Source organism: Talpa occidentalis, unplaced genomic scaffold, assembly GCF_014898055.3.
Source record: "Talpa occidentalis isolate TD23 unplaced genomic scaffold, MPIMG_talOcc4v2.1 talOcc4.3, whole genome shotgun sequence".
Taxonomy (NCBI): domain Eukaryota; kingdom Metazoa; phylum Chordata; class Mammalia; order Eulipotyphla; family Talpidae; genus Talpa; species Talpa occidentalis.
The window spans coordinates 79,880,192-79,906,522 of record NW_023603184.1 but is presented as its reverse complement, the minus strand read 5'-3'; the positions used below and the strand labels follow the sequence as shown (position 1 = coordinate 79,906,522).

General features: G+C 35.4%; 1 protein-coding gene across 10 annotated transcripts in view; it reads left to right on the top strand.

The window, feature by feature from the left end:
* Nucleotides 1–26,331, top strand: part of GTDC1 (glycosyltransferase like domain containing 1) — a 352,060-nt gene that overhangs the window by 87,686 nt on the left and 238,043 nt on the right. For 9 of the 10 annotated variants that reach the window (XM_054699714.1, XM_054699706.1, XM_054699707.1 and 6 more), the window contains one exon: nucleotides 15,552–15,751. In XM_054699714.1, coding sequence (XP_054555689.1) covers nucleotides 15,552–15,751 — 200 coding nt within the window. Of the gene's footprint in view, nucleotides 1–13,398; nucleotides 13,407–15,551; nucleotides 15,752–26,331 lie in introns of those variants that run through there. The other variant, XM_054699713.1, reaches the window with a different exon arrangement.

Here is a 26,331-nt window from a genome sequence, read left to right as displayed (position 1 = left end):
GCAGTAAAAAACTTGGTTATCAGATCAATATTATTATATAGCTTTTAGTGTTATAAGAATTCCCTTTTGGAAACCCATAAAAACTCATTTTTTCTCACCATAAACTTTATCTGTCACTTTTCTATAAGGTCAGGGTACTAATGTTGGAGGTGATCTGCTCTGGGACAGAAAGTCAACAAAATGGTCATAAAGTTAAAAAATGCCACATGGCACTTTCTAAGATTAGGATTTCTTTCTGATGTTAGGTTTGTGCTAATTAAAAAAATGGAGAGTTATATTGATATATTGACAGGTGTATTTTAGTGTCCTTTTAAAAAAAGATAAAATTATATGCTTGCCTCTAATTTTTGATTTACATATTTTTGATTTTTTTTTGGTATTTTTGTGTTTTCTGGAGGTTACTTCTGAATTATTTTTATACTTTTAGTGGTAGGTTTTCTTTCTAGATTTGTAAGTTAAAATTTTTAGAATAGATGGTTTTAAAATTGAAATGCGATGAAATGATTGTTTTGGAAAACAATATCTGAATAATGGTGATTTCATATTACTTGAAAATGAAACATGGTGTTTAAATTGCAAAATATACCTGATCTTGGAGTTTCCTCTTATAAATATTTCTTTACTAATTTAGAATTGCCACTGAGTTAATAGTTATTGAGTATCCATCCACCTATTCCATGTATGTAAATATAGGAAGAATCTGAGTGGTTATGAGAGGAAACAGTTTTCTAAAATTGCAAAACAGTATTTCTAGAAGTTGAATATCCAATCAGTCCCTTTCTTTTTTTAATGTGTCACACATATGGATGATTATGCAATGACATTTTTCTGCTTTCTCAATATAAGACACTTCAGAAATTAAGTGTGAAACTAGAAGTTCTTTTCAATTTTGTTCACCTTAATTAAATATTTCTCCTCCTTCAAGACCCATGCCTAATTATTTTAAGCACAAATTAATTTTGACATTTTACTTGAACTTTAAAAACTTAGAATTTGCATTGTACTTTCCCATGTTCCTATTCAAAACTGTGTGTACCAAACATAGTAATTGGGTTTCTAACATAGTTTTTCAAAGTACAGCTCTAGATTCCTTATACGCCTTGATCTGTTTACAATTATTTAATAATTCAAATACTTTTTAAATTTATTGAGAATTGCTTTTATTTCACGAATTAGACAAGTGGTATTTGCAAAACCAAATTATAGTATTTGTGAGTGGCTATAGCTCCATTAATTTAACCCTTGCTGATTAGTTTTTTAATAAGTTTCTTTATAGCAATAGTAGTTGGAATAATTTGAAAACTGCTTGCAAAGCTCCTGGAGGGAAGCAAGCCTTCTGTAATTGGGAAGTAGTTTTTTATTTCAAACAATTTGGCCTCTTTCCCTAAAGTTAAGAAAAATTTATAGTTTCTTTTAATTGCAAGTTGAAGCATATTCAGTGAACATAAGTTGAATAAAATGGAGCACAACAGAGAAAAACAATCACTCATAATTGTACTCAAATGATAATTTGTTTACCTGTGTGGTTTTCTCTAATTTATATATTCATTTAGTCATGTATTTATATATATATATATATATATATATATATATATACACACACACACACACATATACTTATCTCATACAGTCATGCAATAGTGGAAACATTTTCCTATAGAATAAATATTTGCCTTCATTATGATTTTTATCATTAATCATTCAGACATAAGAGATCTTTTGGTTGGATATGTTGATTGATTTTAATTTTGGTCAAAAAGTTTGATAAAAATTCTTGACAATTTCCAGGGTTTATTCTTAGACGTGATATTGATAAATTAAAAGATATGCACACTATTAGAGTATTATGTATTGTTTTGAAATGTGATAGGACAATTTAATAGCTCAGAGCAAACCAAGCCTCATGCATTTGTAGAATAGGTGGCAGCTTTCAGGTTAAATTTTTAGGACTTGAGAAAAGTCCTTTTCATACCTTAGCTATTCTCACCTACTTTGCAGATAGCTGAACTTTTGCTGTCACCTGTTGCTCTCTTAGATACACAGCATAGAAGCACTCCTGGGAGAGGCAACACATTGCATTGCGTCCAGCAAGCGTTTATCTTGAACAGAATGAAGGGTTTTATCTGATATTTTAAATTTAGTTCTTTCAAGTAAAATTTTGAAACAAGGTGGGAAAGGGACATTAGAGCACTTAGCAAGAGGAATAAGAGGGAGAAGTACTCTTTTACTTCAATTCTAATAACATCAGTTGAACAACTATTAATATAAAATACTGGATATTATGTGTCTAGTTTTAGGAATTTGTTATTCAGGCTGTTTATTAACTGTGAATGCTAATTAATACAGAAGAGAGACTTATGGTCCCAGAAATGGTGCATATATGGTGCATATATATGCCAGATAAGAGATGCAAAGGGGAATTAACTCCTTAGTAACCTTACTCTGTTTGAATGTACTGTTTGCAAAGTGTGAAATTACTTCCTTAAGAGATGATGAAGATGCAAAGGGCCACTTTGAGTAGTTCGCAAAGAATGTTCAATACTGTAGGATTCCTGCCTCACTAGACAAAATATATCACTGGAGTGTCTCCTTGAAACAGCAGCTGATAAAGAGATAGTAGTGACAGACAAGGCCACTAAGTAGATAAAAGTCATACTGCTTGCTCCAATCAGGAAGCTTTGAGCTATTGCTACTTATCTTTTATTCAGTGGAAACTTGTGTGTCAGATGATATGGGCAAGCCTGTGTTTCCTCTATAGAAACTATGGAGAATAGTAGACTTTCTAGAAATTATACACTGTTGTCTATATGCCTCTTCTTTTCTCAAGAGCCTCAGTCCTAAATATCTTCAGGATTTAAATCTCAGTCTATTGTTACCACATTGATTCTTTTTCTTATAAGAGTGGTACCTAATAATATGCCCCTTGTGATATTTAAAAATAGTGATACAGTTCTCATTACCTCATCTGTTAGCCCCAGACTTACTCAGCTTTGGTATAAACTAGGTTTCTAGGCTTTTATAATTTAGCATTAATGATCTTTAGATTCTATTCAGTTTTTCTGGTATTTACTTCTTAGATCATCAGCTATGATATCTTAGACTTGGTAAATCAGAAGATTCTTGAAAAATATATGACAACTAGAAAAAGATCTGCTGCAATAAATAAATAGAAGAAGAAACTACTTTTAAATAATCCTACATCTGATAGATTTGGATATTCCTGTAGAACTTTGGATACAAGAGAACTGTCACTAAATCTTTTAATTGATACATCTTAAAAATACAGTTTTATCAACTTGTATCTTTTTTTATTTTTTATTTTTGGGTAGAAACTGGGATACAGGCCAGAGTTGTGGGGGGTGGTGATGAGAGGATTCCCCAGAGACAGAGTGGGGAGCAGAACAGGCCTATTTACTGACATACACTGCTAAGGGGAGAAGTGGGTGAGACAGGAAAGGTCTGCTGCGTCATATGTGGTTAGTTCCCTGGCCAGGAATCAAACTCAGCCCATAGAGGTGATAGCGCTGAGAGTTAACCCCTAGGCCACCAGGGAGAACTGCGACTTGTATCTTGAAGGACAGATTCTAACGCTGACTTTATCTCATACTTCTTAACACCATTTAAAAATTCTATTCTGAATAACTATAAGAAAGTGAAAATCAGAATCAACAAAAAACTATGAAACAGAGACACTTTTGGGGGGTGGGGGCGGGAGGGGAGGGATTGGGATCAGAAAGGGGGGGTTGCAACTGTATGGGGAATATAAAAATAAAATTTATTATTAAAAATAAAATAAAATAAAATAAAGGAATAGCCCCCCCCCCAAAAAAAATAAAAATTCTATTCTGGCTTGATGACTCTCATTGTCATCTCATTGTCATATCTCTCATTGATATAAAATGAATATTAAGAATATTAAAGGTGTTTTAACATTCTTTTAAGAATATCTATTTCTAGCCCTTTAGTTCTCTAATGGAAATTTTTCTTTGTATTTCTTTTAAGTTGATTTTTTTCACTGATATGTAGGTTGAGTTATGAGATTATATCCATTTCATTTTTCACTGAAAGTGAGTAAATCCACTTCCTTATACTTGGTGGCATTTATTTCAACTCATCAAGGGATGCCACTCATGTTTGCTGCACTTCCAATAGGACTGAGGATATTTGTGTATTAGGGTAACCCTACTATCTCTGCTTCAAAGTTAATTGAAAATGTGATGTGTGCCTCCCACTTGTAGAGAGAAACTCTTCACACAATTTTTTACTCAGTTAATATGGATTAAGTTCTTACAAGATGTTAAAGGGAGACTTTCCATGCCAGTTATAGTTAAGAATCTAGTAAGTCATTTTCTTTTAAATTCATTTGGTATGTGTATTTGTAATTACTTTGCACAAATGATGTCTGAGTTAAAATATGACATAGTAGTGAGATAATGCTAGTCTAAGGAATAAATCAGTCATAGCTGTCACTGTCCTTGTGTTAAATATTCTTATAGAGTTTAGAGATGAAGGGGGAATTCCTCTACTCCTTTCAGTTCTTCTCAGGCTAGATGAGCAAACAAATTAATATATAGCACATTAGTCAGAAAAGATGTACTTCAATTACATATATGTGGAATATTTCCATAGCTGTGAATTCTACAGTAAAAATGAGGGAAAATATTCCTTTGCTAAGGAATCAGGTGGACACTGGAGCATTGAGGAGAGAGAAAGGAGATCTCAGATGATAAGAACATGATGATTTTATATGAAAAAACTTTGCCTCTAGATGTTTGCCTTTCCTTAAGATAGGTTTCTCTGATAAAAAGGTTATTTCTGAGAGTGACCCTGAATTAGGTAATATTCATAGTTTAAGTTTCTGGTAACCATTCTTTCAAGGCCCACAGGACCCTGATGGTCCTTAGTTCCACATACTAAAATGACACATATTAGAAAAAGCTTAATACAGCTTGGAAAAAGCCTGTCTGAACATTTTTTAGGGGACCAATCCTATACATACATCATGTCAGAGAAGATTCTGGCTTCTAAATTCCTCAGCAGAGTTTTTGGCAGAATCACTTTCCTTAGAAATGAGGTGTGACATATCAAATACAACAAGGTTTTATTTATAAATCAACGTAATTATGTTGTATTAATATGTAGAATGTTTGCATCAAGTTCTGTCTGTAAGAGTAATAGTAATTAGTGGTAGTAAGGGATGATTATTTGTGTTTGATATTAATAAAGATCTGGATGATTTAGAAAGTTATTGTCAAGGCCATCATTGTAAAGGGTTTTATGATTTCTTGACCATCCAAATTTGTTGAATACTTTGTTAAGTGCTGGGGACATGGTGATAAGCAGATGGGTCACTGTCTTCATGCAGTTTAATATGCTGTGGAGGATGTGGATATAATGTAATCATGTATAAATATACAAGTGATATGTACAAAGAACTACTAAAGATCATTATATCAAGTGAACTCAGATTTTTTTTTTTAAAGATTTATTTATTTATCCATACAAGCATTGGGTACAGTCAGAAGCGTGGGAGGGTGAGAGAATTCACCAGAGTCAGAGCAGGGAGCAGAACAGGCAGAAGGACCGAAGTACACTGCTGAGGGGAGCAGCGGGTAGCAGGAGAGGTCTGTACGCCATGTGGGACCCTCGCCCGGTGGCCGGGCATCGAACCAGTGCTCAACCTCTGCGCCACTGGGGAGGCCCATTAACTCAGATTTTGCTTGATGGCGACAGTAGGAAATTATGAGATAGACTGAACAGAGCTTCCTTCTTTCTTCACCTCCTACTCCAAACCTGTTTTGTCATATGAATCTTGGATATTGTCTTCCTTCCATCTTAGTGCTAAAGCCTGTTATCCTAGGAAAAAAGCTGAGAGGCAAAGGGTAAAGATGGTGGGGTCAAGGGAGGGCTGAGCATACAGAACTGTGAAAGAAATCAGAAAAGAATAGAATAAAAGTTTGTATATTACTGCCCTACTTGATATGTATTTAATGTTATATGATGTATACCTAAGAAGTCCTAGATTTACAAGCTACTGGGAGTTATTATTAAATATATTACGTAATAAATATATTATTATCTTATTGTGACATTTATATTCTACATGCATATATATATCCCTATATATCATTTGCGTATTCATAATTATTAAACATGACTTTTAATCCCAAACTCCAAAGACTAGAAAATGGAAGCACTTTTTACTTATATCATGTCCATAGATCTGAGTGTAGTGGGAAGATACATGAATATGGGGTTAGAAGTCCTGAGCTGAAGCCCTTGCTGTGTCACTTACTCTGTGATGCCTTTAGTCTCCATTTCTTTCTCCATGAAAGAAAAGGGGTTGAACAATGAAAAAGTCAGCATTCCTTCCTCCGATGATTACGTAATACACTCTGGCTTTCCCACTTAGCCATATTCGAGTGGGTCAAGTAGCCCAATTTTATCCCCCTAGGCTGATTTGTAGCCCGTTTCAGGAAGGTGGAAGACTTGGAGAAATGCCATCTTGAGAAAGCAAATTCATTATTCATCTTGTCAGATTTTTATAAAATGAATAATTGTTGGCAGAAAGTATTTAAAAATGCCTTTTTTCTTCCCTGTTAAATAAAAGCCTAATTATTAAATGTGGAATGGGATCTCCAGATTGATGGTGAGGGAATTGGCTTCTCATCCTGCTTCCACTTCTACTATTAAACTAGGATCATGATAAATCAAACAGAATAAAAAACTGCAGGTGATTTTCAAAATTCATGGATCGCACAGATATTCTCTTAGGCCATGAAACTTGCTTTGACCTACAATTCTATTGCTTATGGTGTTTCTTCCATTCCTTTAATCACTGTTACTTCTATTCTATTAGCAGTAGTTTAAAATAAACATACATCTGCGCAAAATATTTTATGTTCTATAAATTCTGATTTCCGTGAACAGTAAGAAAAAAGGATCAATATTTGAAAGAGAATATAATAAAATATATTCAGGTATTCTAGTTGCTTTATTTACTTTAGACTTCAGGAATAATGGAGAATCATTACTAGCAAGTATAGTGTTGCCTAACACTTGTTTGCTTGGGACCTGTGTTAAATGAAAGCAATGCTACTTCGAAGGTTAAAAGCAGGTTTAGCTTCCTGTTTCCTATTGACTTTCAGTTTAGCTCTACAAAAACTTAGTGATGTACACTATATGCCAGCTGCTGGATAGTCCACCAGGAAAATAGTGTCATGGTCTCCATCCTCTAGATTTTTTTAGACCCCTAGGGACTATGGAAATAGAGTGAAGCAAATATAATGGTGTCATCCAGGACAGAAAGGAAATCGTGTTTAAGAAGAGTTCAGGGAAAGGTTTCACAGAATTGGTGATTCATGAGCAGAAATTTTAAGAAAAGTTTGTCAGGTCAACATGAGGAGAAGGCTGACAGAAAAGAGATAAAGATGTGAAGTCATAGAAGTGTAAAACTTCTAGGTAAATGTGAGTGTTTGGTTTTGCTACAATGCAAAATCTGTGAAAGTGGGCAAGAGTGGTTGACTTGGGAGAAGAGAAAGGAGACCATAGTGAAGACTGAGGGAAAGACCCGGAAAGGAATGTTCTGTGGTCCGGCCTTAAATTTTATCCTTATGTGGGCAGCACTCCCTCTGCCCACCTGTGACTATGCAGGTGCCTCTCCACCAACTCTCTCCCTCTGCAGGGGAGCAGCCTCCTGCCTGCCCGTGACCTGTCAAGGACACCCGCCTGCAACCATGCAGGCCTCTCTTAGCAAACCTGTTCCTTCGGGCAGCTCTTCCTGCCCGCTTGTGTCTATACAAGTTTTCTTTATTCCTCTGTCCCTTTCCCTAATAAACCTGCTCTTAATATATATATATATATATATATATATATATATATATATAAATTATCCTCATGTGATGGAGACGTTGAAGGTTTCGTATCATGTCACTTCATGATCGGATCTGGAAAGATTACTTGTGGCTACTTTATGGAGAATGGTGAGATAGGAATCGGATTGTATAGTAGTATGGACACCTAGTTTAAAAAGGTAATGCACTAGTTTAAGTGAGTGATGAGATGATTTTCTGGGGTAAAATTTTCTATTGATTCATAAATATACTGCCACATTTGAAAATGTCAGCAAATTGAAAATATTTTTAGTGTTCAGTAGAACTAATTCATTGCTACTTTTATAGTTGAAATTATTCATGAAATTTATAGCAATGAAAAATTGAAAGAGGGTTCGTATTTTATTTGTCAGTGAAAGTATCCTTGCAAAAAGTCATAGATTTTCACAAAAAACTTCATAGTTATAATTTTGCTGTATAGCATGGAATGCAACTTTATGAAAATGTAAGGTAATGAGTTTATAATATATGCACATCTACTTATTTGTGGGAATTATGCATCTTTGAAAACAAGTGAATGATGTCATAGTACCAGTACATGTAAGCATTTGTTGAATTTGCATTTGATATGGATAGTTATTACCAAGACTTTGTATAAAGTCAAGTTATAGAATAAGTAATTGATATTTTTAAGCACAAAGTTAAATCCAAATCAAGAAGAATGAAAATACTTGTTAGGGAAAATTAAGTAATGCATTTAAGATTGTAATTTTGAAAAGAGCATGTATTACAAGATCCTTGCAGTTACTGTGCTAGGTGTGATGTGATATAGACAGTTGCTAACTTGAGAAACTGTATGCCTGAGATCTACACAGTGTTGTAAACCAGTGCTACCTCAGTAAAACAAACAAAACAATACAAAGCTGAAATGAGAGAAAGAAAAAAGATCATGGCAAATTATATAATTGGAAAAGCACATATGAAAATAGCCTTAGTTTGCCTCACAGTCTGGCTTTTCAGATTTCTTCCCAAATCTTGGTTTTGGTCCATAAATCCTCAGTTCTTAGTTATCAATAGGAAACAAAAAGTCAGAGTTGAAGAAATGAGAATATCTGTAGTGCTGTGGGGGAGTAAAACACTAAAATACTACATCTTTTTTCAATATGAACACAAGATGAAAAAAAAATGTTGCTATTAAGCCCATACTAGTAAATAAGTTATCAGTAATTGTATGTCTCATAATCAAATAGTGGAATATCAGTTTCCCTTTTGTACTTTCTTCAGTCTTTGGTGATGATAGGTTTCAAAGCATAAATCTTTTTATGCTTATCTTTTACTATTTAATGAGATTTCAGGTATATTTTAACAACTGGGGTTTCCCTGATGAATCATTAAAATAAGTGAGTGGGTTGAAGTTAATACTAACTTTTCTCAGTGCTGCCCTATTTGACTCTGCTGGGTTATTGGTTGCTTCTTAAATAGAACCTGGGTGTGTTGGAGTTGGTGGGTGGAGGTGCAGAAGAGAAGGGGTCAGTAAGAAAATACTAGGTAAACCTCAGATGACCTATTGGGAAATCCTACTCAAATTTTATTTCCCCTAATTTAAAGCGTTTTTTTTAACCCTGCCAACCTAACTTTCCAAATATTGTATATATAGGCATAGAAAATATATTTCAACAACTGATTGACATTTAAGGTATCAAGCCATGTGGGCATTAGCCTGTGGACTCAATTTCTCATGTGTGTGGGATTAAAACTGTTAAAACCATCATCACTGAAACCATACCTTTCTATACATATAGCAGAAAGGTATCTGTGGAACTTTTTAATACAATTCTGATTTCAAATTATTACTGGTACTTGGTGGAAAATTATTTGAGTAACTGAAAATTATTAGGTAACTGAATTGACATCATCTAAGTGGGCTAACTCTGGATTTCTAATGTAACTTAGGTGTAGTTTTTAAAAGTCCACATGATTTATGTCTACTTAACGTATCTTTTTCACTAAATCAATGCCATAGTACAACTTTCTTATGTCTATACTATTAAAAACAACTCAGCTACCACAGCAGCTTTAACTGCTAGAGGATGTAGACAAAAATGTAGTTCACCTTGAACATGATCATGGCTTAGGGAATAAAGAAATTGGGTCAAGCTTAAAATAAAATGCAGATATGATGGCAAAAAGTTTTCATAAAAATTAAAAAAAAATTCAGTATTGGTTTCAGGTGACTTTTGTTCTTGGTGATTTCATCAATCCGTTATTAGTTTTTAATTGTGATGAATCTAATGACACTTTTTCATACTGGTCCAAATGTTTACATGAATTACGACTGTGATTTTTTTCACTTTATATACTGATAAGTGTACATATGAATTTTTGAAAAGGCAGGTAATTCTTGACCTTTGGTGATCATAAATAGAATTTGAAGTGGTTTAAAATTACTGTGTCATAGCTATCACTTTGATGTACTTTATATTGCCAATTTAATGTTTAGCATTTAACCATGTATCATTAAATCAAAGTATTGATAATGAATTAAACTTTCATAACGCTTTAATAGTGTAGTAGATTCTCATTTATCTGGTGTCACTGGGGAATAAAATATGCTGAATAAATGAGTTTTTTAAATTGAAGCTTGCTTTTTTAAGTGGAAAAATTTAAAAGTTGTTCAAAATTTATCTGAAACATTTTATATGCTCTTTTAGGGAGCAAGAATAGATTGGTCATTTACTCTTTTCCTAATGTCATAAAATAGCATTGTTCTAGTGTCATGCAGAAAGAACATGGACTTTCTGGTTGGTGTTTGTTCTCCAACATAGGAATTTTTCTTCTGTTGTTTCTTCCTTTTAAAATGTTCTGAGATAGTTACTTCAGTGTAGATGTTCCAAGGGTTAAGTTTCACAGTGGTACATGTACTAGAGCTTTAGCAGAGTCATAACTTAGGCACCTAGGTATGATGTTGGACTCTATGTAGGCTCTCCCACCATCTCTTGGCAGACTCTTGCTCACAGCCTCCTGCCATATAAAGACACGCTCCTTGCTTTGGAGTAAATAATTTCCTTATTGAGGTTCTGATACCACTACTCAAAGCACTTGCTCCCTAGCAGCCATTGCTAACACTGCAAAAATGACTGTTCACCCATATGCTCGTGAGCTTCGTGATGTCAGGGTGACCACCTGCAGTTTTATCGGATCGTTGCTAAAATGAGCAGTAGTGTACTTCCTTTATCTTTCAACAAATTCCACCAGAACAGCAAAAATTCTTTTTATCAGAGTGTTTTTCTTTTCCCAACCTTATGCTTATTTGTTTCAAACAGTATTTTCTAAAACAAAACTCAAGCACAGCAGAAGTATTTGAACTGTTCTTTAATATGCTATAATGACATTTGGCTTAAGTCTCATATTTTAAAAATCAGCTTCTCCCTTTTGCTTGCACCTAATGGGAATCATCTTTCTTCCAGGTTGTGCTTTGAAAAAACTATAGGAATGAATATATTTTTTTCTTGCCTCAAAGGTTGCAATAGAAGTAAGTGGGGAAACTGCCAGGATATGTCTGTCTCCACAAAACAAGCAGAACAAATTTCCATGAATCAAAGCCACTAAATATAGTCTTCAGAGATGGTAGGACATAGTTACTCTCCCTAGAAAAATACCCCAAATGCAGGCACACCCCTTGGCCACCAGAAAAATGCTCAAGTAAACGCTAGTTCAAACCTGTACATTTCACTCTTCTTACTGAGTTATTAAAGGGGTGGAAATCTGCTATAGCTATAATCTTTTTTTCCCCTTTTCTATTTTTCGACCTCCCACATGGTTGGTGTTCAGTTCTGCTGAGTGTCTTGAATCTACAGCAGCACCTACACGAACTGCCTCCACAGTGGCTGATGGTTTGTAGATAACTCGTGATTCAGACCCATAAGAAACATCTGTAAATATGTGGCATGATATGTGCTCTAGATTAATCATGGAAAAGGGCAGAGTAACAAAGAATCTGAAAGTGTTTTTATTTTTAATAATGATGCTTTCTTTGAGGTTATGTGAGTGAGATATTCTTTAGAGTGATTTAGATCACATTGTATCATTTGTGGGAAATATCTTGGGTCATTTTTACTAATACTCTTCAGAGACCTTTTAAGGATATTAGGGGCATACATACTGTGTGATTAGGTCAAAGGAAATAAAGCAAGGTAGCAGCTGTCTGTGCTGTGATCATGTAAGCAAATTAATATTAAACTGTGTTTATTCTTTGTTGAAGCCTTTTTTTAAGTACATTTTTTTAAATTTAAATTTTTTTTTTTTTAAGATCTATTTATTTATACAAGAACCGGGGTACAGGCCAGATGCACAGGAGGGTGAGAGGATTCACCAGAGACAGAGCGAGGAACAGAACAGGCAGACTGATGAAATACACTGCTGAGGGGAGCAGCGGGCGAGACAGAAGAGATCTGCCACGCCATGTGGGACCCTCCCCACGGGCTGGGATCGAACCCTCACTGTAGAGGCTGCGGAGAGCTTCACAGCGCGGCACTCAACCACCTGCACCATCAGGGGAGGCCCTTTTTTTGAAGCTTTTAATACAATTTCCAAAGTTGCCTTTTATCGGTCTTTCAGTTACTTTTTAGAAGTTTCCATTATTTGAGGGATTAATCGATACCATTTTGTTGAATTTGGAGAGTGTTTGTTAACTCATTGAACCCTGCATTATTAGAGGTGAAATCTCCAGCTGCCCTGAAAAAAAAAAAAAATTAAGGCCTCTATATAGCTCAGCCTCGGAGTTTAATTCTTACCCACAAAATCTGTGGGGCTTTCAAATTCATATCTGAAAGGCAGGCTTCTGATAATGAATGGGTGACACCCACTGTATTTCAAATGCTTGTTATTTTTCACCATTCCTATCTTTGGTGGTGTAGGGGAAGTGATTGAAAATTACTGAGTTTATAATACTGGAAGATTTGAAGACTTTTTTTCCACCTTAAGTAACTATGCTAATAAGGAGAGGGGCAAACTACTTTGTTGCTATGTGGAAGCCACTGTGCTTCAACTTTGTCTTTATAACACACTATTGAGGTTCAGACTGTTGTCCGCATTTTAAGAGATGATGAGACAGAGCCCTACAAATTTAGGTAATTTGTTCAAAGTTATGTATCTTGGAAATTATAGGGCTGATCTTCAGCTCTTTCTCCTGGACTTTTGAATTCATGCTTTTTTCCACCTGATGAACTTTGTTTCTTTTTTTGTCATTAAATGAAATGTATTTCTGTGTATTATCCCAAAATGCTCATTGGAAGATTCAAACATTAATCAATATGGTTTTTTTTTTTTCACTTCAGTCTTTTCTTTGAGAACGATTTGAGATTTATTTTTTAAGATTTATTTTACCTATTGTAAATAGTGCTGCAATAAACATAGGGGTACAGGTGCTCTTTTGAATCACTGTTTTTGTGTCCTTTGGGTAGATCCCTAAGAGTGGAATTGACGGATCGTATGGTAGCTCCATTTTTAGTAGACTGAGGAACCTCCAGACAGCTTTCCACAATGGTTGGACCAGTTTGCCCTCCCACCAGCAATGTAGGAGAGTTCCTTTTTCACTGCATCCTCGCCAACATTTGTTGTTGCTTGTTTTTTTTTGATATGTGCCATTCTTAATGGTGTAAGGTGGTATCTCAGTGTGGTTTTGATTTGCATTTCCCTGATGATAAGGGATGTTGAACATTTTTTCATATGCCTGTTGGCCATTTGCATTTCCTCTTTGGCGAAATGTCTTTTGAGTTCTTCTGTAAAACCTGGAAACAACCCAAATGCCCAAAAACAGATGACTGGATCAAGAAGATGTGGTATATATACACAATGGAATATTATTCAGGCAATCAAAAAAGATAAACTCATGTCATTCGCAGCAACATGGATGGAGCTAGAAGGAATTATGCTCAGTGAAATAAGCCAGAAGGAAAAAGAAAAATATCAGATGGTTTCCCTTATAACAGGAATATAGGGGAACCAAATAAGACATCAGTGTAAAAAGAATAATAATACTAGCAGTACAAAACACAACAAAGCAAAAACAGACAATTATAAACCAGAGACATACTGCAGGGGAGGAGGAGGGTGAGGGGTGAGAAAGATGTAGGGAGGAACACAGGGACTGTGGTGATGGTGCATGGGTGCCTTGGGGAAGGAGATTCTATGGGGATTCAATCTGAGGGGGTGGGGGAAAGCAAATATTGTCTAAAAAATTAAAAAATGATAAATGTTAAAATAAAAAAATGGAAAAAAAATATTTTATTTGTGCATACAAGAGCTGGGGTATAGGCCAGAGGTGTAGAGGTGTGAGAGGATTCACCAGAGACAGAGTGGGGAGCAGAACAGGCAGATCCACTGAAATACACTGCTGAGGGGAGCAGCAGGCAAAACAGGAGAGGTCTGCTGTGCCATGTGTATTAGCTCCTTGGCCAGGGATCCAACACTTAGTTGCTGCAGTAGCTGCAGTAGCTGCTTACAGCTTCACAGTGCTGAGACTTAACACCTTGCGCCACTAAGGAGGCCCCCATTTGAGACTTTCTTCTTTAGAATGCGATTAAAGTGAGTATTGCTTTGCGCAAAGTGAAGTACAATTTTATTAGTGAAGAGGATCATTGAGTTGTTGATACTAATAATTTTGTTGAACAACTTTATTAAGAAAAGCAGTATTCTTAATAATGAATGGTGTTTACTTAAGTCAAAAAGGAACATTCAAACATGGAATATCCTTTAAATAATGTAGTATACAGTTACAGTGATGTTTCTTCCTTCTTACAGGAAAAAGTGTAACATTTGAAATATATATAAAATTTTTCCATGCACATATTTTTATGTCCACTGAGTACATTAAGAAATATATTATTATAAAACATTACTTGATAGTCAATTCTTTGTTATGAAAATTTTACCATATTCTGGAATAGCAACATTAATGTTCCTTCCCTCTCTTAATGTGTTTGTTGTTTAAAGAGAGGTTGTAGAACTGTTGCTGGTTCACAGACATGTAGCTTTGTGCTATCCTCTTGTTGTTCCTTCAGGGATGTGGTGTTGACAGTAATGGGGAAGTGGTCAAGGTCTATGCAGTATTAAGATACTATATTCTATGATTCTTAACACTAGAGTATTGAGGTTTGAATATTAAAGTAATTCTCTCTGAAGATGGATTCATTGGGGTCAGTGATAACTGGTGAATTATAAGACAAGTTAATATGAGAGTTATACAATCAGAGAATTCCCAATCTGGAATTGGCCTTACAAATGAAGGACCTCTTGAGTGGCTATCCTAGACTAGAGACAGCTATGGGCCAAATTGGTTCTGAGGTTACTGAGACAGGGTTACAGACAATCCAACCAGAAAGTGAGTGATCCCAGCAGGAGTGGGCGGTAAGCTTCCTGCACTAGGAGAAACACCCAAATCATTGTGGACATAATCTTAGGGCTTGAAGAAAACAGAAATCATAAAAATAATGTATCCTTAATTTCCTCTTAATGTGAATGATATAAAAATATCAATTAGAATAATGTAAACCTAAAGTGCCACATACTTTTTTAGAAAATGGGACAAGCTGCTGTTAATAAACTGTGTCTAAATTATTTTTGCATTTTCAGTATCACTTATTTTTAAGTTAAAGAGTTCTTTTATGTACACATATATACATATATTTGAAAATAATATTTTTTTGCTATTATCTGAAGGGTGAAGATTTAAAAGAGCCAATGAGTATCCTCATCATCGAGGCATTTTATGGAGGGTCCCATAAACAGCTGGTGGATCTGCTCCAAGAAGAACTAGAAGACTGTGTCCTTTATACGCTTCCTGCAAAGAAATGGCACTGGAGAGCACGGACATCAGCATTATACTTCTCTCAGAATATTCCTGTCAGTGAGCATTACAGGTAAGTGGAGTTAAATTGTAAGGACACTGCTTCTCTATTGGAATGTATGAGATTTTCTCCAGTTATGGAATTGTTCAGTATCATTCCAGTCAATACCCCTTCAGAAGAGCACATTTATACTCTGAGGACACCTGGTCAGTAGGAAAATGGCTTTATTTAGAACCTACAGGCCTTTTCTCAGTTGTCTTGTGATTTTATCATATGCAGATGCGTGGGTGTGGAGGACTTTTTTGACCTGAGATGAGAAGATGAGTTGTTTTGGGCACATTTAGTTTTTGTTTGATTCCATAACCTCTAATGCTTTTTTTGAGTACGCTATTGTAGTTTAGTTTATCGTGTCTATTCTATACCAGGAGTGAGGCTGGAAAAGATGCATATGGCCAATCTCTGTACCCTTTTAGATTTAAAGGACTAATGAAGAAGAGATAGACCTGCAAATGCAATGAGAGAATGAAAAAACAGACAAGATCATTTTGACAGAGACAAACTGGAGGTGGCTTGATCGAGTTGGTAGACTGTGCTTAATCTTGAAAGAATGGATTTCAGGGACTCAGACCTCAATTCTGAATTCTGGTTTGTTAGGAAGTGGGAACAAAATGGGGGCACCTATTAGAAAGACTTCAGTTATACACAAAAAAGAGGGATGAGAAATACTGATTACATTTTAGGGGGAACAAATAGAATGGAATCTCCTTGAGCATCTCTAATTATTTTCTATTCATATAGAATGCCATGTGCCTCCTGATTGTTAAATTGTAGAAGATTATCCTACTACAACTATGTTTCTGATGTTCTTGTCATTCTGGGTCCCTCTGTTTAAGGCTGGATTGGCTCAGGCAGGAGTAGGGAGTGCCAGGCTGATAATTAATGGAGTTAGAGCAGATAGAGAAATGGCACACTGTAAGCAGCAATGCCTGCCTTAACTTCAGCATGGCACCCAGGCCTACCCACTGCTTGGATGGTGTGATAGCCACAAGACAGCAGCTCAAACTTTAAGTGTGGGTTGTTAACGCTTAGTAGAAATTTGGGAGATTCAGAGAATAACCCATTTGATGTTTGAAAACCATGCATCATCTCTGAGAATTCAGATTGTCAGAGGAAAAATCTGTAGGCACTCAAAGCAGATTGCTTGGGATTTTAAAGGTAAAAATGCTTTGGGACATATGAAAATTTTGTGTTTTCAAATCTAAAACACTGTGTTTGTTCTTACATAGTTTAATGTTTTATATTCTGATACTAGGTGAGTATTGTTGGCTTACTAATAGAATGAATAACTTAAATGAACATATCAGTATAAAAATTTAAAGGCAGTGATGACTATTGCTGTGCTAAAAATCTGTTTATACTTGCATTCACATCTCATTTAATTGTATTTTTGTAGCACCAATTGTATTATATTACTTAAGGTCAAGTAATCTAGTTGACTTTATGGCACATTTTCATTTGACATTACCATTTGATACAATAAATTTCTGCATTGATTTGAACATTGAAATGAGCCATTTCTCTGCCATTAGATTTCATTTTGTCTATGCAGTTTTTCAGAATGAAATTATTGTATCACAAATACATGCATGTGGATAGAATACAAACAACACTTTTGTGCACATGGCTTCCCACTCCCTTTGAGGCTTGAAGCATTTGAGAATAAACATCACACTGTTCTTTGAAGCAGCCTTACTTGGGAGGTAGATTTCTAAATGGTGTGATGTAAAGTTTTACACTTTGATAGCCATAACCTCCATGTCCTCAAGTGATATCTGTGCTTTTCCAAGGTCAGACACTTAAGTTGTACAGCCAACTGTTTACAAACCTAATCAGATTTCACATGAAGATATACTTCAGTTTAACTTACACATACTTTTGACAATTATCCTTTATTTATTGTTTTTTTTTTAAGATTTATTTATTTATTTATACAAGATCTGGGGTACAGACCAGATGTGCGGGAGAGTGAGAGGATTTGCCAGAGACAGGGAACAGAATAGGCAAACTGATGAAATACACTGCTGAGGGGAGCTGCAGGCAAAACAGGAGAGGTCTGCCATGCCATGTGGGACCCTCGCTGGCTGGCCGGGATCGAACCCCTGCTGCAGAGGCTGTGGACGGCTTCACGGCGCTGCACTCAATTGCATGTGCCACCAGGGGAGGCCCAATAACTTACCCTTTACTAGGAAACACTTGTGAATACTTTGGGGAAAAAATAGGAGTTTGAAAACTTAAAATAAAATAAAAAATATGTTCATTTAATCCTAGATTGCAATGCAGGAATAACCTTTTGATAGGCCAGATAAATTTGATATCTGTGGAAATTTGTGATGATATGAAAAGTTTGTCATTTTATGTGTACATTTGGCAAATGAAATCATATTTCACAAAAATGAAATGATTAAGGGGCTTCCCTGGTGGCATAGGGGTTGAAGACAGCACTATCAAGTTGGCAGCCACAGCATGAGTTCGATCCCCAGCCAGCCAGGGAGCTACACACATGGTGCAGCAGACCTCTTCTGCTGTGCCTGCTGCTCCCCTCAGCAGTGTATTTCAGTACATCTACCGGTTTTGCTCCCCACTCTCTCTGGTGAATCCTATAAAACCACCCCCCCACACACCTCTGGCTTATACTCCAGTTCTTGTATGCATAAATAAATCTTTTAAAAAAATGAAGTGATTAAGCACCAATATTGCATAATATACAAAATTAGGAATGTGTCTGATGAGAAAGAGCTTGAGTATACATGCACATGCACATGTTATAAATTTTATCCTATAAAATATTTTATTAATTAAAAATGCTTTAGTCTCATCAGTTTGTTCTGGTTTATCTTGACAGCTTAAAGAATACGTCATGTCAGCTTACAGTTTATTTTTTATTTCATTTCATTTGAGAATCATTGCCCACTACAGTCCTTCCTTCTTCAGTTTTTTTTGGGGTGTGGCTAAATACCCAGGCCCTGGGAGTAAAGCATGATTGACCAAAATTGGGTATCATGATCATGTTTGCTATCAAATTTACCCAGATTTCCTTGTAGCTAGTCCTTGCTGGACCTTGAGTTCTGTCCAACTAAAGTGGATGACTTCCAGAGGTTCTTCTAAAAAACATTTTTTTTTTTTTTTTTACTTATAAAAGCAGAGAGCTATTTCCTCTCTCTTGCATTTGATGGTGGTGTCTGCAACCATTAGATGACAGGAGGAGGACTAACCTCCTGGACTGCCTAAAATGGCTGGTACAAGGCTGGAAAGAGCCTGGATTAGTCCTGTTTTGAGCAACATAGCTACCTCATCGCCCGAAAAGCCTCTATCTCTTAAACATTTAGAAATGTTTCGTAAGATAGAAGAAATTTCCTTTTAAGTCCATAGCTGAGAGGTTCTGAAGAGGGATCTGGAAGCCAGAGTGTTGAGCTGACTTTGAAGCCATGGTTGTCTAATTTTCATAAAAGGGACTGGCTAGCTAACTTAAGTAACATTTTTGAAATAAAATACTGTGCAGCTCTAACGTGAATTAAGAAGCTTTTTGTGTATTCATATGGGAATCTTTCCAAGACACATAAGTGGCAAGAAGTGAGGTGCTCTCTTTGGTAGAAGAGGCCCCACCAATACCCTTTTGATGTTTCCCTCCCCAGTGTGCCCTGTCAGTGTCCCACTGCCAGTATCTGTATCTCTTTGCCTAAGCGCACAGCTGCTCTGCAGTTGGCTATAAACAGTCCTCCACAAGTGATTTTAATCCCTGAGATGTATATAGGTGAGAAATCATTAACAAACATTACTAAAAAAACCTTATAGGTCAGGACAAGTAGAAGTAACTCACGGGTCACAGAAGAAATCATAATGGACACAGAAAATAGAAAGGTATCATAAGTGAATATGTTCCATTTCACATTATGGGTTGCATGGAAAGTGACAGTCACAGTCATCATCTTAAAAATTTTGTGTAATTATCATTTTTGGCTGATTTGCAGGGCCTTCTAAAGCTTGTGACCCAGCACGGGGAGTCTCTTACTTGAATCTAAGAGTAGCACTGGGAAGGAAACACATAGAGGAAAACAGGTGGAATTCAGACTGAATATATAATGGATATGAGCAAGATAAAAGTAGTTATTTTTATTTTTTATTATTTTATTTTATATATATTTTTACATTATTTTTCATTTTTGTACAATGTATGCATTTTCATCTCGATTATAGTCCCTGTGAAATTCCTACCACCCATTCACCCATGCATCATCACCACAGTCCCTTGTGCTCTTCCCACCCCTGTTTTCCACTCCCTTCTCCCCCCACTGCAGAATATCTCTGGTTTATAATTGCCTGTTGATTTTGATTTTTAAAGGTAGTTATTTTTAAATAATAAAATAGAAAAACCACAGACCCAATTGAAAAGGCAAAAATAATTTTTGGAGTAAAATGAAGTATATACAGATATGGCACAGATCAATAAAAAGGAGGGGAGCTCTTAATGATTTTATGTTAATGCATTTGAAAAGTTCAAAAAATGGATAATGTCTGAGAAAACATAAATAAAACCTCACTCAAAATAAGAGAGAAAATCTTAATGGAACTATAGTAATCTTTGAAGATGTTGACATATTAGCTAAACATCTAGACATTAAAAGACAGGCTGGATCTAGTGCGGGGTAGGTTTCTACACCAGAGCTGCCCTGCCTTTTTCTAAATTTGTGTTACTCAAGAATAAATGTCTAACAAATACCTTCTTTTTTTTAAAGATTTATTTATGCATACATAAATAAATGTAGGTCAGAGGTGTGGGGGAATGAGAGTAATCACCAGAGACAGAGTGAGGACAGAACAGGTGGATCTACTGAAATACACTGCTGAGGGGAGCAGCAGGTGAGACAGGAGAGGTCTGCTGAGTCATGTGGGTCAGCTCCCTGGCTGGGATTGAACTCAGGCCTCAGTGTTTGGCATTAGCTTCACAGCACTGAGACTTTAACTCCTGTGCCACCAGGGAGGTGGAATATCTATTTTTTTTTTAGGCTTTTGGCCTTAGTAACCCTACAAATCCTAACTCTTAACGGGTATTGATTATTATTAGGATACCTTTTTCTTCTCCACCACTGATTCCCGCCCCCTCCCCCCCTTTTTAATGCCCAAGGAAGGTTGAGAAAAGCAACTATTTTAATGAAAATATCTGAAATGAAAGTTATGTCAGGTCACATAAAACCTAAAGTGAAATTAAAACTTAAGGTGATTTTTCATTGTTGATAATTCTATTATAATTTGCCTTTTTAATGATACCATGACTATGGGTTTTCACTTAGCAGATTCTCTTGTTAAAGAACATGTGGCTTTTTCTTAAATGAACTCTTCCCTGTGAAGCACTGATTGTTTCTTTGTTTGGAAAAATGAATATTTTCAGCTGATGTGAATTACCTACTTAGTTTCTTGTTATCACTAGCTTTTGTGAACAAGGGCATGGTAAACTCATGGATGAATTAATAAAGGTGGTAGTCTCTCAAACAATTCTTTTGTAAATTAGTGATTTAAATTTTACTTTGGCAATGTTATCTTTTGATTTGTTCCTTGTTAAAAATATCTTTTTGAATAATATACTAATACTTAAATCATAAAACATCCTTCTAGTGGAATATACCTGTCTAAAGAATTTAGTACTACTTAAATCATGAATACACCTGTTTATTTTTAGTATGTGTTTAGTTGGGAACATTAAAAGTAAAGGAGGATTTGATAAGAATTTGTAGGTTAGTGAAGTATCCTTAGACTTACTCAAGGCAGCCATTTTACATCTCTATAGTAAGCAGAACAAGATTTAATGAGATTAAGTAATAGTAACAAAGCTACCATATTGAACACTTACCATGTACTGGATGTCCTGTAATCGTGAAAGCTAGATACTGTCCTCCTGGTTTTGCAGAGGAGGAAACTGAGACATAGAGAGTCAAGTCCCTTGCATTGTTGGTGGTGGATGTGTGAATTGAGGTCAAGTCTGGCCACCTCTAAAGGCATTACTATTTGGTTCTTTTGAAATCTGTGTCCTTAATCACTATGTTATCTTCAGTCCCTGCTCAAGCTGGGTAAATTAATTAAGTTGAACCCATGTTCCTCTTGATTAAAATATATATGACTAGATTTTACTATTAGCAGGGGATGTGGTGCTTCTTGATGTCATGAGAAGTGTGGTAATCTTTGAGTCTTGTTTTGAGACTGGAAACTGGGAGTCTTTTTTGGTTTGTGAATCTGGGATGTCCTCATTTTTCCTCAGTACGTTTCTCTCCAGTTTTTAGCCATTTAACTCATATCATTTGAAGTTGCCTCTTTTGATTTTTCCTTAATACCCAAATAAAAAAGCATGGATGATGCTTTTTAAAAATAATATGGGAAACTCATTAATATACAGATACTGTTCTTTGCTTAGAATGCACAATACCTACCATTCCCAAATGATCCTTAAACTGACATGGGTGAAGTTATCTACTTGGTTTATGAACATGGCTAGAAGCAGCATCCCAGTACTGCCCAGCTCACATCCCTTATATCGTTACCATTTGTGTGCACTTCTTGGAGTTTGAATGGTGTTGTTATAGTGTATAAATAATGTCATCAGAGCAGGGCAGCATCTCAGAATCTCACTCCATTTATGAAAATTGACGGAGAGTTTCCCCATCACTATTGCCCAGCACAAAACTTGCTGTCCTATTTCCTCCTTCCGTCTCACTCTCTCTCCTTCCTTTCCTTCCCCCCATCTCTCTCTCTCTCTCTCTCTCTCTCTCTCTCTCTCTCTCTCTCTCTCTCTCTCTCTTTCACACACACACACCCAGTTACCACGCTTCTAAAAGAGTTTCCAGGCTTTATCTTTTCCACACTACTTTCGTTGTGTTCCTTTGTCAGTGCTCTCAAGAAGTAAATTATTTTACTAGTTCTAGAAAAAAGGTTTCTTGTTATGGAATGAAAAGTTTTTTTCTCACCACAAGCTGCTAATTCCAATGTGTTAGAATACTTAGTAGCACACGTTGTGATACCATTGCTACCAAGGAGTTAAGCATGGCAGCAGCACTTCAAGTCTATGTTTTAATATCCCTTCTGGCTTATTTAAGAAATAAGATCACATATCACACGTAAGACTCTATACAGTCCCCAGTAACTGTTTATATGGATAGAAGACATTATTTCTAACAGACTCTGCACCTTGTAGACCTCTGGGGCGAATATCTCATATATTTAGCCTTTGAAATTTGACAACTATGTTTTAAAAGACAAACTGGATGTTTATTACACTTTTATAGAGGGGAGAAAATCATTATTTTTAATGAATGAAATGGAAACGACAAAAAATAAATTCCATGAACATCCCCAAATGGATCCAAATGTATTATTACAATAAATGAGCTCTGATTGTAGGGTAAGAATCTTCATAATTTTGCTTTTATAAGTAACATACTTGTTTTTCACATAATAATTGAAACTGAGTCTGATCTTAATGTGATTCTAATCTAGTTCAAGTGTTGAATGCATTTATCATCATTAGCCTCCATAGCTTGAAAAAAAACCTTTAGAAAAAGAGGGGTATTATCATTGTACTTCCATTCCTAACATGTATTTGTTTAGTTGAGAAACTTTTTCTGCTTTTATTAAGTCTTGGTCAATGAAAATACTTTTGCATTTGGAACTATTTGATGTGTCCAGTATTAGCCTCTGACTTAGTGTATTTGGGAACGGTAGCCTAGAGTAGACACTTGTTACTTCTTTTAAGCCTCTACTCTCTCAGGGAAGTTTTTATGCTTCTCTGTCCCCTTCGGGTCAGATTTGGCCAAAAACAGTAACCAGTTGCTATTTATACTGGTTTGTTTGCATTTATGTTATTTAACTGGTCTATTTAGACCTTTTTTTGTTTGTAGGTTTAGACTCTAAGAATGAATCTTCTAATCATTTTTGATAAAACATACATGAGTATACATAGATATAAAACAGTTTACTGAAAGAGTAAAATTCACTTGTATTTGTCAAAGACATCATACTATAGTTGAGGAATCAACAATCTTGTATTCTAATCCTAGCTCTGCCACTAATTATTTAGTCTTGGAAAAGTCACATTTTAACCTTAGAGTCTTGTCTCTTCATATGTAACAGAGATTTTGGTTTCATCTATTCTTGAGTTCTGTGATGTCATGAATAAGGGATTGAAATCAAGCAATACTGAAGTCATTCTAAGGTGAATGAAGAATCCGTCCTGTCTCTCATTTATCTTTGTTATCAATCACTGCTTCATTTAACACAGTAGTTATGTTTTTACCTAATTTGTGTATCTTCTTGAATATTTAACTTGTATTTTTTAATTTAGTGAGTAAGATAATTCTTTCCAGTAGTGCTTCTGTCTCTAGGGTTGCTCTGATGTGCCTTCTAATTTGAATCTCTTGTTCTGACTTTAGCTTTTATGATTTTGTTTGCCTTTATAAAGAGAAGCAGTTTGACTTTCATGCCAGCTATTTCTGCAGGAAATGAGATAGAGGACAGGTACACTAAACACTGAAGATGTTACTAGAATTTATACAGAGTAGTCGGTAGGCAAAGAGGGCATTATTCGTTAGGAAAGTACAGATAAGAGAGTTTAATTATCATTCTACAAATTCTGAGGTAGACATAAGAGAATGTTAAAGATTTTGACAGAGATAAGTGGAAAAGTATGGTAGGAAATGTCACAAACAAAGTTAATGCCAGAAGATTGGGAAATATTTGGAAATCTTAAAAATCTTGGTTTAGCATAAACAAACTCTGAGTTAGGAGGAGGAGGAGTCATGAAACATCAGGTAGAATGATGGGCAACTTTTTTTCTGGCTCATTGACATTCTGGAATTCAGTTAAGAATTAGTGAAACTTTCCTTTTTCTTTCTTTTGACAAAATGATTCAGGATACATAGTAATTTAATAAAAATCATGGAAATCAGTTTTTTAAAACAATTTTAGTGGGCTTCCCCTGGTGGCACAGTGGTTGCACGCTGGGTTGCGAAGCTGCCCTCAGCCTCTGCAGCACTGGTTCGATCCCCGGCCGCCAGCGAGGGTCCCACATGGCGTGCAGACCTCTTCTGCCGCCCTCTGCTCCCCTCAGCGTACTTCATCAGTCTGCCTGTTCTGTTCCCCGCTGTGGCTCTGGTGAATTCTCTTACCCATCTGAGCTTCTGACTGTAACCAGTGCTTGTATAAATAAATAAATCTTTAAAACAATTTTAGTGGTTATAATTATTTTAAATTAGCTATGGTAGTTGTAAATCATTCATGTTTCTCTATAAATTAGATCAGTGGCTTTACTTTTCAGCAGTTTAAGTTACTCTATATATTTCAATGTGGCAAAGTTTCCTTTTCTTTTAAGGTTTAATGTAGCAGTTAAATAAAAATTTATATAATAATATGTATATCTGTATGAATGTGTATACATATATAGTCAATAAATTATTTGGTATTAACTTAAAGTTATACAACTCCCACCCCTATTACCACACCCCCAGACCCCCCCAAAAAGGGACAGGCATTGAGATATAGCGTTACTATATTATGCTAGATCCCAAAGTGGAAATGAATGGGTAAAGCCTGTGGTTGCCACTCTCCGTAGTATCCATTTCAGCGAAACTTTTCTCTTCCTTACTAGTCTGGACCAGTAAGGCTTATGCTTGGGGATTATATACCATGTGCCAGAGACACATGATTAAAAAGGTGAAGAAGGCAGTATACTTTAGCAACTGATTTTTGTCTCTTGGATATAATTGTATTTCTTTCTCTTTTCTTTTCCCTTTTGGTACTATTTGGACAATGTTCACTTGAATCAGAGTCTCTAAAGAAGTCTTGTATTAATATGTTTATAAGGAAACCGCCCATACTTGGTAACCTGCCTTTCATAATAGTAGTAAGTCTAAAATGTAGGGGATTTATAGCCCATACTTTCTCTGTGTCCTAGGTATTGATACAGATACATAGTCTGTCAGTACAAAACAACTGTTTTGGCAGGTTCCAAGATTTTCAGAAAATGAAAGTGGCTAAGAATGTGAACTAGTTTTTGTCATTTTCTTTTTTTCTCCATCATAAACTTAAATATAACAAAAAATCCACAACTCTATTTAAGGTATATATTATTTATTTATATATATTATTATATATATATATATTATTTATATATATATATCTACACATAGTGTGTGTGTCTAGGTTTAGCATTTATGTCAGATGTAGTAATTCTTTGCTTTCATTTTGTAATATTGAGTATTTTCAGTTTTCTAAAAGGGATTTTTAACTTTCTAAAACAGAAAAAAAATCTACTCACTTTTATGGAGAAAATGTCTCTCTCAATTTTATAGGAGAATTGCTTTCAGAAAACCAGGCAATATTTCACTACCTTTACTACAAAAGTTTAGGATCCTTGACTCTTGCAACTGCTGTAAATTATGATATTTTAACTCAGGAGTTCATAAAGAGTAATTAGTAGAACTATGCAGTCATGTATAGCAGTATTATAGCATTTTTTCCCAAGTGCTAAAAGATATTTAATAACACTTATATTTTACTTGCACTATTTTTTTTTGGAAAATAGAAGAGAAGCAGAGGTTAATAATTGAAGT